General features: G+C 60.4%; 1 protein-coding gene across 22 annotated transcripts in view; it reads left to right on the forward strand.

Moving 5' to 3' along the window:
• Positions 1 to 102: 102 nt before the first annotated feature.
• Positions 103 to 19,130, forward strand: part of BAIAP2 (BAR/IMD domain containing adaptor protein 2) — a gene marked incomplete at its 3' end in the record, with an annotated part of 71,838 nt that continues 52,810 nt past the window's right edge. For 21 of the 22 annotated variants that reach the window (XR_014257399.1, XR_014257400.1, XR_014257401.1 and 18 more), the window contains exons 1-3: positions 103 to 275; positions 15,853 to 15,928; positions 17,459 to 17,545. Coding sequence is in view for 19 of the 22 variants with exons in the window: in XM_082440955.1 (XP_082297081.1) it covers positions 222 to 275; positions 15,853 to 15,928; positions 17,459 to 17,545 (217 nt within the window). The remainder of the gene's footprint in view (positions 276 to 15,852; positions 15,929 to 17,458; positions 17,546 to 19,130) is intronic. The other variant, XM_082440952.1, reaches the window with a different exon arrangement.

Genomic DNA, 19,130 nt, shown 5'->3' on the forward strand with positions numbered 1-19,130 from the left:
GGGGCGCCAGGCCGGGGGCGGTGATCCGGGTGCGGCGGGGGCGGGCACGCGGTGGGCGGGGCCTCCGGGGGCGGGGCCTGATCGGCTATAAAGGCGGACGCCGGCGAGGCGCTCCGCTCTTGGTTCGGTTCTGCGCGTTTCGCGTTCGCAGTCGTCGCCGCTACCGCAGTCGCAGCTGCTTGCGCCCCCGCTCCTGTCAGTGGTGCAGCCGGACCAGCACCATGTCGCTCTCTCGGTCGGAGGAGATGCATCGGTTCACGGAAAATGTCTACAAGGTGAGCTCTGCGCCACCCGCGCGCTCGCGCCCGCCCGGGCGGTCCCTGGGCTCTCGGGGGTCGTCCCGGCGCGACCGCGGGGACCCAGCACCGGCCCGGCATAAGTTGGCGCGGGCGCCCTCGTCCAGACAGCCCCCTGCTGCCCCCGCGCTCCCGGGGGCCGGAGCCCTCGGACCCGAGTGAGGTGGGGGCACGGGCGCGGGCTGCGGTGTCCGGGGTCTGCCGGGGTCCGGGGCCGTGGCTGCCCGTCGCTCTGCGCTCCGTGGTGGTCCCGCCGGGCGCGGTTACGCAAGCGTCGGGCACTTTTTTCTCAACAGGCTTTTCGTTCCCACAACTCCTTCCCGGGTGTCTGTGGACGTGGCCGGGTGGGAGGTCGCGCGCGGGCAGCTTCGATGGGTGGACAGATAATCCGTCATCTTATGTAACCGCGGAGGGAGAAGACTAATTGTGTAGGAGGCTGGCGCGCCCGCCTCTGCTTCTGATGTGTGAGGAGTCGGCTCGCAGCCCCCGGTGCGGAACGCGGGTGTGCCCGCCGGACCCTCGTCGCCCCCGCCCCGGCTGGTTTTGCGCCTGTGTGCACGTGGGCAGACACCCGAGTTTCAGCTTCTTACCATCCATTTTTTCGGTTTGGACCCCCGCCCCCACCAGCACAGACCCAGGCTCCGGCGGCTCAGGGCTGTTCCCGGCAGCATTTCCTCACGGGAGATTCGTTCCTTGGGCGGTCCACGCAGTCCTCTTACAAAACCGTGCTCTGTTTCAAAACTGTGTCTCGGGGTTAAGCGGTGGTCGGGGGCGGGGGGGGACGGGCGGGTTCGGAGTTGGTATTTACGCGGCGGCGGCTGGTTCATGGCGGCAGAGTGGGTTTGCAGCGCGCTGGCAGAGCAACAGTTTCTGATTGTGTTAAACAACTACGCTGTGCCTCTTTAGCCAGCGGCCTGCCGAGCCCTCTTTGTGCGCGGGGGGGGGGGGGAGGCCTCTGGGGGGCCGTTAGCTTTCAGCTGGAGTCCAGCGCGGCTGGCGTCGATCATGGCTGCTAATAAAGGTTTTTAAAGTTGTAGTTAGGTCACCTGGAAGAATCCTTAAGCTGGGTCAGGGTAGACTAAGTCAGTTCTGAAACCATGTTAGAGGTGCTGGTAAACAGACTGACGAAGAAGCAGCACGTAAAAGGAGCAGCTCTTGGGGGTTTTATATTTGTCTCACGTAGAGTCGGTTGCATACGTTTTTGGTCGTGTTGCTCTGTAAATGCTCTCAGGGGAGGGAGGTTTATTAAATTATTAATCATTAGTTCTACTTCGACTTGCTCATTATTGCAGGGGGTAGAAGAGAAATGCCTGTCTTGGTGGTTTTTTCCCTGTTTTCCCTGCTTCTGCACTGAAACCACTAAACAGGAACTTTAATGGCGAGAACTAGGAGGGAGTGTGTGGCGTGGCTTTGCTCTGGGGAATCCCATGATCAGCCTTAATAAAACACTTATAACCGAGCAGTCAGGCGTGTTGTTCCAGCTGAGCAGCTTCTGGATGGAGCTATGATTTGTCTGTAGGTCTGAAGTGAAATCTGTCGGCAGGATGGTGGCAGAAAAAGGTTAGGATCCGAGCTTTTGGGGATTGGGACACACGTTCAACAGGCTAGTCTGCGGTCTGTGCTCGGCGGGTCAGCTGATGACTGAGCTCCCACGGGAAGGTGTGGCTGAGACCAAGGACTTTCAGGTTGGACACATCGGAAAGTGGGTGTCCACAGGGCTGGGCACCTCACACACTCCTGGCCGGTGACGGCTGCAGAGCCCGTGGGCAGGTAGGTTTGTGGGTGGTGCTCCCCTGCCACTCTGCAGCCTGACTGGTGGGTTTTTGGTGCGGCGCTGTTACTGTTTGTGGTTTGTCACCGGGAGCTCGGGTTCTGCAGCAGAGCCAGGACAGGTTGGGCTGCTTCAGCACGCTGGCTGGGCAGAGACCAGGCCACCTGAGGCGCAGTCAGGATACAGCCAAAGCCACCGTGTGTGGACCCAGGCCTGTCCGGCTGGTCCTCTGCTCTGTCCAGGGACGCTGCTGCCTCTGTGCCTGGGTTGGCAACTTGTGGGAGAGTGGCTGAGATGTGGCCCTGCTTGGTGTCACCCCGAGCTGCAGCTCAGCTGCTTGTTTTGGCCCCTGTGTCTTATCAACTGCAGTTCTGAGTGGTGTTTGCCTTGTCAGAGAAGGGAACGGTGGGGACGCCTGTCCTTGGCCTTGCTGATTAAAAATGCGAGACTAAAATGTACAGTTTTGATTCTCTTCCCTGGAAGAAGCGCTAGTGCAGGATTTAATCTCTCTCTGTGTGGCCCGGTTCCCGTGGGAGCTGTGTCCTCGGGGAATTTCATGGAAGATGAAGGGGCGAGAAATGGAATGGTTTCCAGACATCTGCTGAGAGCTCACCCTCAGACCGCGGGTGCGGGGACAAGGACTGAAGCCCTCTGGGGGCTTCCTGGGGTGGGCCCTGGGCTGGGCCCCTCAGGGGATGGGGGTGCAGGCAGCAGAGCCTGGAGCCCAGGACTTGGCTCTTAGGCAGCCCGGGGTAATTGCCTGGGGTGAGGGGCAGAGTTGCGGGGTGGGGGTGGGGAGTCTGCTGCTCAGGATTAAGCCCAAATTGCAGCTCTCTTGGGAGAGGCCGCCGAGCATCCCCTCGTGCTGGAGAGAGAGGGCCTTCCTTAACAGCTGACCGTAGACCGCGGCTTCAGGAGAGTGAGTGTCAGGTTCGTGTTTTTCTCTCGGTCCTGTATCTCAAGAGAAGCCCTGGCTCCAGGCAGCCTGATGACCTTGGAGGGGGGTGGCTCTGGCACCTTCTGTAGGAACAGCACCACGGGTCTCCATCCTGTCCTGAGGATGCGGGAAGGTGGGGGACAGCCTGAGGAGAAGGAAGTCTCTGGGAAGGCTTCAGGCATGGCTCCTCAGGGTGTCGTGGGCCTTGGGCCTTGGTCACCAGAGGCCGTCCAGTGGTCCTCACTTTGCAGCTGTGTGGGGAAGCTGGCCTGGCCTTGCGTACTCGCCCTGCGAAGGCGGCTGTGGCCAGCAGGTTCCTGCAGCCGGAGTCGGTCAGGTTTGCCACCACTGGTGCAAGGTGGTGGGCGTCAGTGCTGGCAGGAGGGAGCCCACCTGGTAGGTGAGAGCCCACTGCTGGCCAGGCCTTGCCCACCACGCTCCTCCAGGTGGGAGCAGAGGGAAGCACGAGGGCCCAGGTCCTCTACTGCTGACCCTAGACCCCCTTCCACTGCTCAGCAGTCACACCAAACTGTTGGCTGCCATCAGAAGCCTGGCGCCCGGAGTGGACAGAGCTCCCCCGGCTCCCCGTTGGGGATGGTGAAGTGGATGCTCTGACAGGCGCTTCTTTGGCAACAGAAACGCTTGCTGGGGAGCAGATCTGAGGGCTGTGTGTGCGCGTGTGTGTGCTTGTGTGACCAGGAACATGTGTGCACATGTATGTATGTGCAGACGTGTGTGAGCTCGAGCACATGCATGCAAGTGCCTGCTGGTATATTCACAAGTCTGTGTCCAAGTGAGCACGTGTGTGCATGAGTGCATGCATGTGCGTGCATGTGGTGCTTTGTTTTGCTTTAGAGGTGCCTCGGGTGCCACATTGGGGTAGAATCTTCCGATAAAAAGAGGGGCCTGATGTCCCTGAGCGGACTCAGAGCTGCACTTCAGTGGAGCGCGCTATGTGGTACCCACTCTTTCCACCACCAGCGCAGCAGCAGTACTGCGTCTTCCATCCCTTCTGGAGTAGCCAGGGCAGTTTCTTTGTTGCACTGATCTCTGGGCAACTGGCTTCAGCAGCTGCTTGTGCCCAGGTCACGTCCCTGAGGTTGCTGCTGGATCTTGCCGAAGTTTGCTGATGGTCGTAAGGTGGCTTGGTGCCTGGGGTGTGGTGGCTCTGCAGAGTTCCTCACTGGGCCAGGAGTGTTTTGCCTGCGCTGCCATCCCTATTGGTGTCTCCTGGAGAACGTGTCTTTTGTTGGGGAGGCTGGTCGGTTCATGGGACAGACCATGTGCCCTTGAGGCTCCGGGTACTGGTCCAGGGCTCTCGGGGCATCAGTGGGGAGGGCCATAGGAGGTGCTGCGGAAGCTGCGTGCTTGTTGCCGCCTTGTTTTAGGCCAAAGCTCCTTGAGAGCCAGCAGGTCCGTCCACCTCCCTCCCTCCCTCCCTCCCTCCCTCTCCGGCACAGGTGGTGCTGGCTGGGCTGCCCAGGTTTTGGGGCCTTTCAGGGGAGAACAGGCCATTGAACAGAGGGCCCCGTCCCCTCCGGGCAGGAAGGCAGGCTGGCAGGGAGCCCGAGGCCCTCCTGGCGCTCCCCCCGAGTTTGCAGGTCTGGGTCCTGCTCAGGGGAGCCCCGCACAGGACTGAGTGGGGGGCGGGCAGGGCTGGCCTTGTCACTCGGCGGTCCCGCCTCAGCCTTTCATGGCCCCCGGGACGGGCGCTGCCTGGGCTGCCCTCCAATGGCAGGCACACCTGAGCAGTGATCTGGTGGGGGGTGCCCTGGGCCGCTGGCTGGCTGGCTCCCGTCCTCTTTCCTCGGCCCTCAAGTGCACCGAGCCAGGGCCCACCCCATGTGGCCTTCCTGGCCACTGTGCCCGGGCAGTTTCCCTTGAGGCCTCAGAGTGGGGAGGCTGTCCTCATTACGGTGCAGGCCTGTGCCCGCTGAACACACTGCGCCGGCGAGCTGGTGGGGCTGTCAGCACTCTGCTAGTGTCTACTGCCTGCGGCCGTGGTAATTATAGGTGGGTGTGGACCATGCCTGCCCTGTACTCCCCCCACCCCCCAGCTCTGATTCATTCGGGCCCTGATTGTGCTGCACAGCTGTGAGATGACTCGAGGGGCCCCAACCAGAGGGTGCAGGGCGCACGAGGGTGTGCTCCCGTTTCCCCCACCAGGTGGGTTCCCAAGGGTTCCAGCCAGCGGGCCTGGGAGGAGGTTGGCACCCAGGCTTCTCTTATTGGAGAAGATCATTCTGTCCCTACCTGATGTGCTCCCGAGCAACAAGGTGTGGTGACTCAGGACCCACATGGCCCCTGACTGTGGGGACCCCGGCCTGGAAGGGTGGCCAGCACATGTGTGTCAGTGCTTGGGAATGGATGAACCTCGTTTCTGGTTCTGGGGCTCTCGCTTTGCTCACTGTGACCGTCTCTGTCATGGGTCTGCTCTCTTAGCTGTTGGCTCCACAAGCAGTGGCCCAGGACCCCCCGCACGTTCTGAAGGCGGTGGCAGGCTCCTGTCCCCACGCAGAGTTCCTTTTTCTCAGGGCCTGAAGGCAGGCCAGGGTGTTAGCCAGAAGCACCTGGTCCTGCCATGTCCTGGGGGCCCAAGGGGTCAGTTGGTGGTGTGAAGGCAGGGCCTGATGGGAGTCCTGTCTCTAAGAGGTGACCTTGGAAACCTCAGGGGCAGGCAGGGGATCTGCACCTGCGAGTGGGCATCCAGTGGGTGTCAGCACGACCCCTTTCTGTCTGTCAGGGGGCAGTGGGGTGGCAGGTTGGCCCCTCCAGCTGCCTTTGGCCCCTCCTCCCAACTTTCGCCGCAGGAGCCATTCTCTGCCTTGGAGATCTTGTCTGGTCCTCTGCTCCTGTGGGAAGTTCAGGGGCATCTTGCCTTTTCTCCCTCGGGCTCTGCTGCTGCAGCGAGCACAATGACCAGGATGGTCCCAGGTCCGTGCAGGCTCCCCTTGCAGCTCCAGTGCCTGTCTGGGGCCTGGTGGAGCCAGTCCTGATGCCCTGGGCTGTGAGTTGAGCATCCCCAGGGCCTCCTGCAGACCCTCGGGGCATGTGTGTGAGAGAGGGACCCGTGCCCTTGGGTCGCAAGTACCCTGTGCCGTAAGGGGCTGGGAGAGGTTGTACACCACAAGGAGGAATCAGGGCCAACAATGGGAACAGAGTGCTTTTTTTTCTTGCTTGAGATATTTATTTTCTAGTTATGAAAACAGTTCTTTTAGAATTACTTGGACAGGTTTTTTAAAAGTTGTATGTCAAAGGCACATGACATAGGGCTTCCCTGGTGACGCAGTGGTTAAGAATCCGCCTGCCAGTGCAGGGGACACGGGTTCAAGCCCTGGTCCGGGAAGATCCCACATGCCGCGGAGCAACTAAGCCCGTGCGCCACAACTACTGAGCCCGCGCTCTAGAGCCTGTGAGCCACAACTGCTGAAGCCCGCGCACCTAGAGCCCATGCTCTGCCACAAGAGAAGGCACTGCAATGAAGAGAAAAAGAAAAAGAGAAAGCCCGCGCCCAGCAACGAAGACCCAATGCAGCCAAAAATAAAATAAATAAAATAAATTAATAAATTAAAAAACAATAATAAAGGCATGAAATTAATTGGTAGGGTTTTCCTAAAACCTCTTCGGATTCAGAGTCTGACTCTTCGGAGCTTTGTTTCAGCTCACAGTCGTCAGGGTCAGGGTGTCGCCTGGGCCTCACCTCTGGCCGTCCAGGTGTTGGTGAAATGGGGGGTTTCCTGAGCATGGCTGTGGGATTTTCTTCCAAGCCCTCAAACCCTTGTTCTGCCACTTTTGTTGCTGGCATTTTGCTTCTTGACCAAAGAAGGTTTCCCCACAACAGCCAGGATCTCTGTTCCTTCTTACTCGCTAAGCGGTCTGTGGATGTAATGTCCCCACTTGCCCCTGCCCAGCGGTGCCAGGACCAGTCACCAAGCAGCCCTGTGCCGGGTGACGACACACATGTAACAGGTTGTGAAACATGCTGGGATTTCACAGGTGTCTATGCTGTGAAAGAAATCGACATCTTGATATTGGAATGGGGGTGGGAGCTTTGTGGAGGAGAGGCTGTGCCCCCCACCTCTGGGAGCTAGAATTCCATCCAGCAGAGCGTTTGCATCTCTGGGAGCCAAGCATGGGCAGAGCTGACGTGCTGAGCCAGAGTGGCCTTGCTGCTTCCAGCGGGGCTATTAAAAGAAGGGGGTGTGGTAGAGCCTGCATTGGTGCTGATGTGCCCCAGGTGGAGGGGACCGGGGGTCCCTCCACACCCACTGCCCCTCTGAGCCCACTGTGGGGCAAGTCAAGCCCCTCTGCCCTAGCCAACACCTTGGCAGAAGCGGTTGTTGTCCACACCTCTATTTATTCCCTCCTGCCCTTCCCACGGAAGGCGCGTCCTTTGCAGTCCAGGGACTGATGGTTCTCAGGCTGTGGCCAGTCCTGCCCTTGGGGATCCGGGGCCTTGCTGGCCACAGGCAGGGAGGCAGCCAGGGGCTACAGTCAAGCCCCGGCAGGAGGCCTGATTTCAGGCTTCTTGCACAGGCCCCACTGGGCAGGGGACCATGAAGTTGGGTGAAGGAGCTGGACCGTCTCACGCTCTCATTTTGGCTCTGCGCTGGGGGAGGTGCCGTGGCCGCCTGGGCTTTGCAGTTGGCTGGTAATCCTGAATCATCGTGAAGAACCTTCAGTGGGTTGCTCGGTCCAGGCACCATGCTGGGAGTGGTGTGTGTGACCTCATTTATCTCTAAACCTGCTTCACGAGGGGCCCTGGGTGTCCCAGCGGGTGGGAGAGGCTCAGAGCCATGAAGCAGTACATCGCAGCCCGTCCCAGGTGCCCGGCTGAGCCGGGGCTGGAGTCAGGCCTAGAGCCAGGCCTGCCTGAGCTGGGCCCTATGGCTTCAATCCTGCTTGTTTGTCTTTCCATTTGGGAGCCCTGCGGGCTTCGGGCAAGGGTTTTTAGCTTCTGTGTCACCATTTTCTCATTCGTGATTAGCTGGAACCAGAGAACCCTTCCTGGCCACAGGGAGCATCAGGTAAGTGGTGGCTATGGTTGGTAGCTTTCAGGATGGAAAGTTCTTGGAGGAGTTGGAAGTCCGTGGAGAGGGCAGGGAGGCCCAGCCAAGGCCTCTGTTGCTGCCGTCTGATTTCCCGGGTGCTGAGTGGCCTGTGTACCCACCGGCATGACAGCCTCCCCAGCTGGCTCGTCCCACCCGGCGGAGGGCGGCAGGAGGAGAAGCAGCTCCAGAGCGTTCTGGGGTTGTGTCCCTTCTTGCTCATCGAGGTTCCTCATCCAGCGGGGAGCCCAGCCCCCAGCTGAAACTCGGGTCAGAGCCTTGTCGGGGACAAGGACAGGTCAGTGGCCCTAGAATGTTCTAACCAGTTGAGCAGTAACCAGATGATAAGAGAACTGATGGTTGGGCCTTCATAGGGCAAGTGGGGATTGGCCCAGCGACTGGGTCTGCTCAGGCAGCCAAACAAAGCGCCACGGGTGCTTGAACAACAGAGAGGTGTGTCTCATCTGAGGCCTGGAGGCCAGGATCCAGGTGTGGGCAGGGTGGTTCCTCCTGGGCATGTGGAGGCCACCTTCTGCCTGTGTCCTCACACGGTCTTCCCTCTAAGTGTTGTGTCCTGATCTTTTCTTAGAAGGACACCAGTCCCCACTTGTGGGAGCGGGGCCCACCCAGATGACCTCGTTTTACCTTGATTGTTTCTGTAAAGACTCCCTGCAAAAACAGTCACCAATGAGGTGCTGGGGTTAGGCCTAACACGTGAATTCTTAGGGGACGAATTCAGTCCCTGACACCCAGCAGCCATGAGGCCTCCACCTCAAGGTGCAGTGGGCTGGTCTGTGGGGGGTCGTCCTGGGTGCTGCTGTCTGAATCTCAGGGACGTGTGTGTTTCTGGGCCCATGAAGGTTTTCCCTGTTCCTCAGTCAGATGGCAGCCCTCAGTTCATGACGCTGTGAGGACTTCCCCAGGAGCACACGGGTTTCACCGTGAAAGCGACTCGGGGAGCCTGGGCTCCAGCTTAAAGCTGACTCCCAGACAGAAAGCAGTGGGGAGGCACGTGCCCTGGGCAGGGCTGAGAAGTCGGGCAGGTGTGGCAGGGCCTGGATGCTGGAAGGCGTCTGGGGCCTTGCAGGGTCCTGCCCCTCTGAAGTCGGGACTGGCCGGATGTGCCTCTGGATAGGAAGGAAGTGGCCGGGCTGGTGGGGCCCGCGTTTGGACCCTGCTGCGCGGCTCCTGGTCTGAGGGGGAGGCTCTCCCAGTGGGACAGACCCCGCCCGGCGCTCACTGGCCCCCTCCCCAACCTGAGCCCACTTGTGGCTTCCTGCCCCCAGGAACTATTCCAGCAGGGGTCAGTCGGGTTGGGGGCACCTGAGGATCCAGGTCCTGAGGGAGAGCTGGGGTGGGAGGCGGGTGTCCACAGCCCCAGGAATCGGTGATGGTGCTCGGTCCCTGAAGATGGGCCTCGGGGGCTGTGGGAGCTCGGCTGCTCCTTCCTCACCTTGCATGGCCTATGCCCGTTCCCTGCAGGGGCCCAGAAAGGCCCCGCCCTCAGATCAGGACCGGGAAAGTTGGCCAGAATTTTGTCTTTCTCCTGGTGTCGCCCAGCCCGTGGCTCAGGGCCTCCTGGGCCCCCTGCCGCAGGGCCGTAGGGGTGACGGGAAGGGGTACCCGCCCCTTGGTCCCTCCTCATGGGAGGCCGCCGTGCTCCCTGGTGTCACTCTGGGCTCCGTGCCAAAGACATAAGTTGTCACTTTATTCTAATGTTGGCAGCTTCCCCAGAAGCTGGCGGAGGCCAAGAACCGCCATTTCGCTGCAGGGCCGCTTGTCAGCCTCTCACGCCCCCGGGCGACCCTTTGGCCGGGCTGCCAGGCCAGCTGGAGCGCCCGCTGCAGCATGAGGGCCACCTCGGCTGCACTCCAGGCCTCTCCTCTGGCTCCCAAAAGGGCCGGCTGTGCTCCCACTGCCTACCCCTCGCTCAGCGGCAGGGGACTGTCCTGGGCAACATGGGTGCCTTGGTTCTTGATGCTGGGTCCTGCTGCAAATGCTCTTTTGTGCACCCTTCTTGGGAGGCTGTGGTGAGCTTGGCCTCTCTGTGCACTGGTGGGGCCCTGGCCCTTGTCCCCGCTGGAGGTGGTTGGGCTGAGAATATGTATGCCTGGGGGCGGGGGGGGGTGCTCTTGTGGTCTGTAGGGGGCTCATGGCCCATGGGGGCGTCTCGTGGAGGACGTGGGGAGGGGGCCCTAGTGCTGTTAAAGTGATATCGGCTGGAGTTGATCCCTGCTTGGTTTGTTCTTGTTAGTTCGGGGGACTTTTCTGCAGCCACCACCAGCTTTGACTGTCCTATCCTCACCTCACAGGCCATTTCATTCTGGAAGCTGCTGTGTCCACTCACTTTGTCAAGTGCAGACCCATTGTTATCTTCTCTCTGGCTGTAACCAAGAGAGATCCAGCGCAAGTTCTGCCTCCTCCAGGAAGCCCTCCCAGCACTCACTGAACTTCTCCAGTTGGTTTTCTTCCTTTAAGAGTGGTCCCCAGGACAGATGTCCCAGTTATTATAGGGGAGCAGAGGCGGGAGTCCATGTAGAGCTGCAGTGTGAGCTGGGCCCTCTGTCCAGAGCCTCAGGTAGTCAGTGCTCCTGTGTAGGGCAGTTACAGCAGGCAAGGACAGCCTCCCTTGGAGGACGGCTGCCACCTTCCCCTGGCAGTGCCTGGACAGTGGCACCACGTTGGATGTAGGTTGTTGGCTGCAAAGCTGGCGCCTGCTGTTCCTGCCGCAGAGGTGGGATGAGAGGACAGGTGGGATGAGAGGACAGGTGGTCAGGGGTAGTCAGGCACCAGGCCCCTGGGAGGCTGGAGGCCGTGTGTCAGGGGAGAGTGGATGAGGCAGGCACCAGGCCCCACCCTCAGATGACCAGGTATCCTGGCATCAGCCCTTGCCCTTGCTCTGATGTTTCTGGAACGTGGCTCGTGAGGGAGCCCAGGGCAGGCGGAGTTGCTGTGTGGCACCTGATCCTGTCCTGCCTGCCTCGGCGACCCGTCCAGAGAGCACTGAGGCCCGTGTGGAGAAAGGGACAAGCTGGGCTGTGCGGCCAGCCTGCAGTCGAAGCCGGGACTGGCTCCACCAGGACCTAGAAGGCTGGCTCTTAGCCTCCCCGAGCCTCTCTCTGTCCGTCTGTAAAATGGACAGCGGCGCCCACCACCAGTCCAGTGAAGATTCAGGGTGATGGGGTGTAAGGCCGCCCCTCCCCAGATGGCAGATAGAGTCCAGCGAGGTCTCATCCCCTGAGTTTGTTATAACAGGCGTCGACTGTGTAGGGAGGACGCAGCCTGGCTTGGCCACGACACGCTTGCACACCCACACATGCACACGTACGCACGTGTGCACTGGACGCAGGCAGACACCCCACCCTGCCTTCCTTGACTGCCCGAGGGCAGGAGGGGAAGCAGGAGGCACGTCACTTCCCTGTGTCAGCAGAGAAACTTTGCTCTTTGTTTGTGGCAGCCCTGCCAGGAAAGTGCTGGAGGGGGGCCGTCGCCAGGAACCAGAGCTGTGAGGGATAAACAGGATTCCCGCGCTGGCGAACGGCAGACCCTGGGCGCGGGCGTGGGAGCAGCTGGAGCACAGTCTCTTTGTGACCCCAAGTTGGAGATAGGGGCGTCCTGCTGCCCTTTGTCCTCAATGGCCAGGCAGACCCGTGATCCAGGTCAATCAAAATGGGCGTCACTGCACAGACGCTGGGATGCCCAGGATCCGGCCAGGCAGGAAGGCCTCTGGGCTCACGGCTGCTGGGGTGCTGACGCCACCGCCCCTGCAGCCAGGCTTGGCCCCTCCCATCGGCTCCTGTGGACATGCAGGGCTGGGGACCCGGGGTGGGGGTGGGTGGGCCAGCCCTACCGTGGAGATTTGGTTTAAGGCCTGGATTCCTAGGACTGCAGGGGTGGCAGGGACATCCAGTTTTGGGACATCTCGGAAGGGGGCCACCATGATCCGCGCCTGAGCTTGCGAGGGTTTCTGGCAGAGACCCCTCCTCTCCCTGACCTTTCTGGGGCGCTTGTGTGGTGGGGTGGCAGGGAGCCCTTGTGGCAGCCCAGCTTCCTGAGGGCACCTCGTAGATACTGAGCCAACCAAAGAGTGATAGAAGGTGCTCGGCCCACGCCCCCTGCAAGGGGGGCACACCCACAGTCGCCACGTGCCACGGCATGGCGATTGAAGGGATTTGGTTTCATCTGCGTAGCACAGGTGTCGCGTTTGGAGAAGGCGCTGGTCGCTGCCCACGTTGTCGGGTCTCTGTCCCTGCTGCGGGAAAGTGGTGTCAGGATGCAGAGCCTCTCCCAGGCCCTTGAGTTTCACGACAGGCATGAGGATGGCCTTGCGGCACAGAGAGGTGTGTGCGGGGAGGCCGCCCTCCTGGCCTGGCCTTCCCTTCATTTGCACATGCCCTTTGGCGTAGGTAAGGAAACGCATTCCCTTCCCTTTGGGAAGTAAACAGGTCTCCCTCTTCCCGCCCTGGCACGTGCCGTGGGAGGACGTCTTGGGGTTTGCATCTCATCTCTCTCCATCCCTCCAGTAAAGAGTCCCATGGAAAGACACCGTTGTTCCGTCACTTCTGAAAAAGTATCGTGGGGCGGGTAATGTGTAGCAGAGCCCCATGGCCTCCTTGCCATGGCAACCGTGCCTCTGTTGGCTTCCGGCTTCCCCTGCCAGGGCCCCCCAGTGCGTGGAGGGGCTGCACAGGCCCCTGGTTAGGGGAGCAGTCACTTGCAGTGGGCGTGGCAGGGCCCCACTCCGGGCTTCTGATGGTGGGTTTGGGCCCATCATGGGCCTAGCACGGCCCCCTGGGTCCAAATGCCTCTGCCTGAGCCCTAGGATGGCGATGGACTCAGGCTCTGAGAGGCCTCCGGTGTCAGGGGCCCCCTCCCACAGAGAAGTCCCCTGCAGAGAGGATCCCCCACCAGAGGGGCTAGGCCCTTTTTGGGCCACCAGGGTCCCTCCTGACAAGGTCGTCTTGGACCTGGCCGGTTTCTGGTGGTCGCGGTTCTAGGAGATCGGTGACCTGGAGGTGGGTGGGAGCCCGCTCTCCAGCCAGGGCAGCATCTGTGAGGAGCCGGGAGGAAGAATGGCTTTTGGCCAAGGAGGGAGGGCCTCCTGGGACACCAGCCCCACAGCATTTATGCCTCTGCCACTGCCTCCAGGCAGGCGAGTCAGCGGCACCTGTGTGACCAGGCGGTGCCCTGGCCAGGTGTCCTGGCCGACACCCCAGCACCCCTCCTGGCCTGCCCCTCGCTCCCACATTCCTCGTGCATGAGCTCAGCAGCTGTGCTAAGGAAGCGAAACCTGGCGGCTGTCGCCGTGTGTCACTGGGCGGGCGTGGGCGGGCTGCCGAGGTGACCCCCTTTGTTGGCCTGGGCGGCTGCTGGCCTATTTCCTGCTGTCGTTGAGGATGTTTGGGGCTCTAGGGAGGGAGCTGTGGAGCTTCCTCTCCTGCCCCCGGGGTGGGTGGGGGCTGCAGTCCTAGAGCTCTGCAGCCCAGGTCTGCCCTCACATGCCCCAACCCCAGGGCCCTTTTCAGCCTGTGCCCATCGCTGCAGCGAGAAATACATCTTACACTGAAACTCTGTACACACGCGCGAGCACACCCACGTACGTGCGTGTGCATGTCTGGAACACCAGAATCGGGGACAGAAGCCACCCTTACTGGGTCTATACCCTGCTTTTGGTCCATTTCCTTTGAGCAGACACACGCGCCCTCCAGCGTTTTTCTGCCCTGACGCAGGTCTGGGTGGCGTTGAGCAGCGAGGCTGAGGGCTCAGCCAGCCTGTGCGTGCACCCTTGGCAGACAGCCCCACGCTGAATTCCCCTCCGCACCCTGCCCGGACGCCAGCCCCTCGTCTGCTGCCTGTTACGTGACATCCCTGCCCGGACTGCCGGGCACTCCTCGGACTGGATGCATCCAGATTTGGGTTCCCCACTGTAGAGTCGTCCCCAGACCACTGAGCTTCGCGCTGCCCCCTGACCCCATCCCGCATTGCAGTGGAGCCAGCCCTCTGAGCCACCTTCACATCTTAGGTTTCTGAGCAGCTCTGAGGGGTCTCCCGCGTCTGTGTGGTCTCAGCTACAACCTGGGCTCCCTGGAGCAGCCAGGGGTACATTTCCTTTTGAAATGTAGTTGGCTCGACCCTCAGCTTCCCGTCCTACTCAGGGAAAGCAGGTGTCCCTGCCACGGGCTGCAAGGCAGTAGGTTTGGGCCATTACTGCACACTTCCTGCCTCTTCTTACCTCCTGCCACCCTTTACCCTGCTCCTGGTGTCCTGTCCCTGACACCAGCAGGCCCTGGCCTCGGGGCCTTTGCACGCTCCTGCCTGCAGCCCTCCTCTCTCTATGACATGCTTCTCTCCCCTGCTGTCCCCTGAGCCGTGTCCTGCTGTCTCAATCTCCAGGTACGGGGTCCTGCCCGGTGTGTGACGTGGGCCTGCCTTCCCTCTCGGGACTTTGTCCCATGGGGTCACTGCTGCGTCCCCCTGTGTGCCTCAGCCCTGGTGCAGCACATGGCAGGTGCCCTCCCCTTTGTCGTGTCCAGAAAGGAAGGTGCACCTGCCCTGTGGACTCAGGCATGTGTCAGGTGTATCTCCCTCCCAGGTTCCCTGCATGGCGTAGAGCAGGTGGGCGCCCAGCCCCGATGTCAGGAGGTGGTGGCTCAGGCTCGGGGTCTTGTCGCCCTTGGGCACGGGTCTCTGTTCCTCTTCGTGCTGGCACTCCAGGCCGCTTCTCCGGGTGGGCGACAGAAGCACGTGCCAAGTAGTAGGTTTTTCTGGAGCCCAGATCCCGCAGCCCTTCTTGGAATCCATGTCCGTCCTGCTGGCTGAGGGCCAGGAGCAGGGATGGAAGGGTGTTACCTGGGGCCGGGGCTGCCTTTGGCCTGTTGGCCAGGGTGGGGCGCGCCCTGCCTCCGTTCATGCAGAAGCACCTGGGGCTCTGCGGTCTGCCCACGGGGCCAGGCGACTTCCCCTCCCTGGCGACGTTTCTCTCTTACCCTGCGGAAAGATCAGACGCATATCACAGTAATTGACCCGAAGATGTAGGATGTGGCCGAGATGGGGTTTTCCTTAGAAGTTCCTTGCAGTGTTCTCACTGGCTGGGGTTGGCACCCAACCGTCAGGGTACATTACCCAGTAGAGCTCACATTTGGCTGTTGTTTGTGTGTGCCTGTTTTTATGCCTCATAATTAAAACATTTATTTGGCCTTCGCAGTGAAAATCTAATTTCTTCAATCTAAGAACTAGTGGTATTGGCACCAAGACTTGAGTCCATCAGGCGAGTGGATCCAGAGCCTGCTGGATTATTCATCGTGTGGTGTTTGCAGTCAGGCTGTGCGTTGCTCTAATCAGAACTGACGTTTGGTAATTGATGTGTTGAGTGAAGATCGTGGTGGGAGGGGGCTCCAGGCAGCGATGAACCTTTTGTGTGTGGCCTGCGGAGGGACCTTCCTCGCTGACTCAGCCCTGCCAGACGGGGTAATGGCACCTCAGTGCAGCATATCTGAGCGCCGGATGTATGTCGGGTGCTGCCCCACGTGTCGTACGCGTGCTCACTTGTTTAATCTGCAAGGCCCCGATGGAGCAGGTTCTGTTCTTTCCCCCATTGTACAGGTGTCAAAACTGAGGCTTGGGAAGGTCATTTGCCCAAGGACATTCAACAGGGGTAGAGCTGGGATTTGGACCCAGGGCCCGGCCATGGCTTCGTGGTCTCGACCCTGCATGTGATGCTTGCGGGATTTTCCCCTCGCCGTTCAGGCCCCCAAGCCGCCGGGTGCCTTGCCCCTGATGTTGTTCCCTGCTCTCTTCCAGACCATCATGGAGCAGTTCAACCCCAGCCTGCGGAACTTCATCGCCATGGGCAAGAACTACGAGAAGGCGCTGGCAGGTGAGGCTGACGTCGCTGGCCCGCGGGTGCGAGTGAGGACATCTCAGTAGGTGGACAGCTCCTGGGGCCTGATTAGGGAGGGACGGCGGTGTTTCCAGAAGCACACCGTGGCAGAGTGAAGGTGTAGGTGCTGCACCACAGAGTGCCATGATGTTTAGTGCACACTGTGGACATGGGGCCAAAAGTGGCAGGATGGTTCCAACCCTGGAGTTGGGGGCGTCGGCCTGCACATTTCAGGCCAATGGTGGTTCCTTTCCTGAAAGCATCATCCAAGGACGACATGTCTTACCCCCGGGGGCTTTCTCTCAGAGTGACGTAACTTCATTCTCAGCTGCACAGTGTCGATGGCCTAGGGTGACTCCGTCAAGGCCCGGCCTGGGGTCTCCTGCTCGCGAGCCCCAGCCCTTGGACACGAGACACAGGCCTCCTTCCAGGCTCCTCCACCCCCACCTGGGCCCCCAACAAAATTCTGTGGGGGTGGGGCCTGGAGGTGTCCTCCCTTCCCCATTTTCCTGGACTGCCCCATAGGACAGAGCCCTTCAGCTGCCCTCGGCCTCCCCAAGGCCAGGCCTGGGCCCGCTATGCTTTCCTTTCATCTCTTTCAAGGAGCCCGCCCTGCCCGGCAGCAGACGCGCTCCAGCTGCTGGGGGGCGGAGCCCGCACACACTCCCAGACTGCAGAGCAAATTGCGTGCGCTTAATTGAAAACTACCTAAATAAAATTTGATCAAGTGTCCAGTAATAAGTCCCTAACTGGGTCCTGGAGAAAACGGATTAGAAATAGTAATGATGCTGCTGGCGGGTGCTCCCTATGGTCCTGCTCCAGAGGCGCCCTCGTCCTCCTTCCAGCGTGAAGGGCAGCTGGGGGGCTCTTCTCATGAAGGAGTTTGTGGGCGCACCCGGGGTCTTGAAGGGTCTCCGAGTTCCTGGAGGAAACTCCATCCCAGGCAGAGGGCAGCGGGCAGCGGGCCCCAGGTGTGGTCCCAGGAAGTCGGCAGGCCTGGCGCTTTCCGTGCCAGTCCCTTGCGAAGTCAGGTTAGAGCAGAAGTTGCCCTGGGAAGTGGTGTGAGTACCCCCCCCCCCTCCGTGCCCGTGGTGCTGCCTTTAGCCCACTTTGAGCGTGTGACTCTCTCCCACTTACAAGGCTCGCTCTGAGACCGCAGACGGGGACAGAGTCCTCAACCCAGGTTGGCTGGGGTGGTCTTCCTGCCGACCCACTTTGCACGTCTCCTGCCTGGGGTTGGTGTTTGTCTCGTCAAGACGCCAGGCCTCGTGGTCGGGGTGGCACCCTGCGATTTGACTTGAATAGCTCTGGACCCAGGCCGTACACTGTGCTCTTACACAGAGAAGGAGCTCTCAGGATTGGAACGAGAGAACATCAGCAAGAAACGGGCTTAGGTCCTGCCCAGGCTGGAGCCTGCTGTGCACAGGGGAGGCGGCTGACTGGCAGGCAGGCAGGATCGCTGAGTAGGTGCTGCAGGTGTTGTTACTTCCTAGCGAGGGAAGTAACTGCCCCTTCCTCTTCTCTCAGGTGTGACGTATGCTGCCAAAGGTTATTTCGACGCCCTGGTGAAGATGGGTGAGCTGGCTAGCGAGAGCCAGGGCTCCAAAGAACTCGGTAAGACCCCTAAATGTGGCAGAGACCCCGGAAGTCCCTGAAGTCGTTGGATGTCCCCATGCCGATCTGGGACCCTGCCCTGTCCTGTGTCTGGTCCTTTGATTTGGGATCAAGTTTTCCCTGTCCAACAAGGGAAGTCTTCCTAAAATGGCAGTTGCCCTCGGAGCTGGCGAGGGCTGTGGGGCACACACCCTGCTGAGAATGGGGTGCACCAGGCGGCTCAGGTCCCCTGAGAAGCACGGTGTGGGGATGAGGAGACAGGCAGATCCACGTTTACAGGTGTTTGAGGCAAAACTTGAATGGCCGGCATAGGGGAGCCATGTGAAAAGTTGGACTCAGATGATGGTCTTTAATGGTGTGGGGAGAGGTTCCTGGTATAAAAATGAGGGAAAAAGGATGCAAACCCATAGCATGGTGTGACCAGATTTTGTAATACACTGGGGGCACGTTTATCTCATGATACAGGAAGAGACCCCAGAAGCTTAACAGGTAGAATTTCTGGGATGGATTATTTTCTTCATGCTTTTACTGTGTTTTGCACATTTCCAACATGAGCTCACGTTACTTTTATAGTCAAGGCACACAGTGTGAAATGGGAAGAGCTGTGGGCTCCCTTGGAGAGGCTCTCGGTTGTTGGCAGGTTTGAGGGCGTTTGTTTTCTCTGTGTGTCCATTAATTCCGGCTCCCAGAGGTGCCTCTGTCTTATCTACGGTGCGGCCTTTAGCAGAGGCTGCCTGCTCTCGCTCGCAGCACCGCCCTGCAAACTTTTCACACCGTCCTGCCCTGGAAGTCAGGCCTGCCCGCTGCCGGGCTTTGTGGTGCCCTCTGCTACTCCCTTGTTTGAGGACATGGTGGCCCAGCTGGCCCTGCTGTCCCGGCCCTGGGTCCACACCGTCCCCAGCAGGCCTGCCAGGTGTGTGTGCTGTGTGGTGACTGCCACCCTGGCAGAGCAACAGTGACGTCCGGGTTTTCCTGAGAACAGAGAACAGTGTAAAAGCCAGACACAACTATGGGACCTCCCTGGGCTGGGAGCAGGGGCAGGCGACCATGTGCAGGCGAGGCTGGGCGGAATGAGTGACCAGGGCCGGACCCCTCATGTGAGCTGGGCTCTGCTCACCTGGATGTGGGCCTTTCTTCAGTGTGTACAGAGCTGGCTGGTCTCCAGCTCTGTGGCTCTAGAGGGAAACCTGCTGGCCTCTTGGGGACACTCAGCTGACCTGCCTCCGTGAGGACATGGAGGCCGGGGTGCTGTGGTGGTCAGGCCTGCAGGCTCAGCCTGGCTGGTGACGTGTTGGATGTTTGGGCGGATGGAGGCCTGGACCCCTTTGTGATTGGCGTTGGCCGTGAACCAACCGGCTCTGAGCTCAGAGGCCACGCGTGGGCCCCACCCAGCACTCCTGGGCATCCCGGCTGTGGCTCCTGCAGCCACCGTCTGGGCCCCTTGGAAGAAAGTCGGGTGTTGTGTGTGATCCTGTGTGTTTATACACGGCTCCTGTCTGTGAAAGGGGCACTTTCTTATCGTGGTTAATCGTGGTGGCCAGGGGGAGACATGTGCCTTCTCCCCGCAGTCACACACACGTGTGGA

This window comes from Balaenoptera physalus (assembly GCF_965194825.1).
Source record: "Balaenoptera physalus genome assembly, chromosome: 20".
Classification (NCBI taxonomy): domain Eukaryota; kingdom Metazoa; phylum Chordata; class Mammalia; order Artiodactyla; family Balaenopteridae; genus Balaenoptera; species Balaenoptera physalus.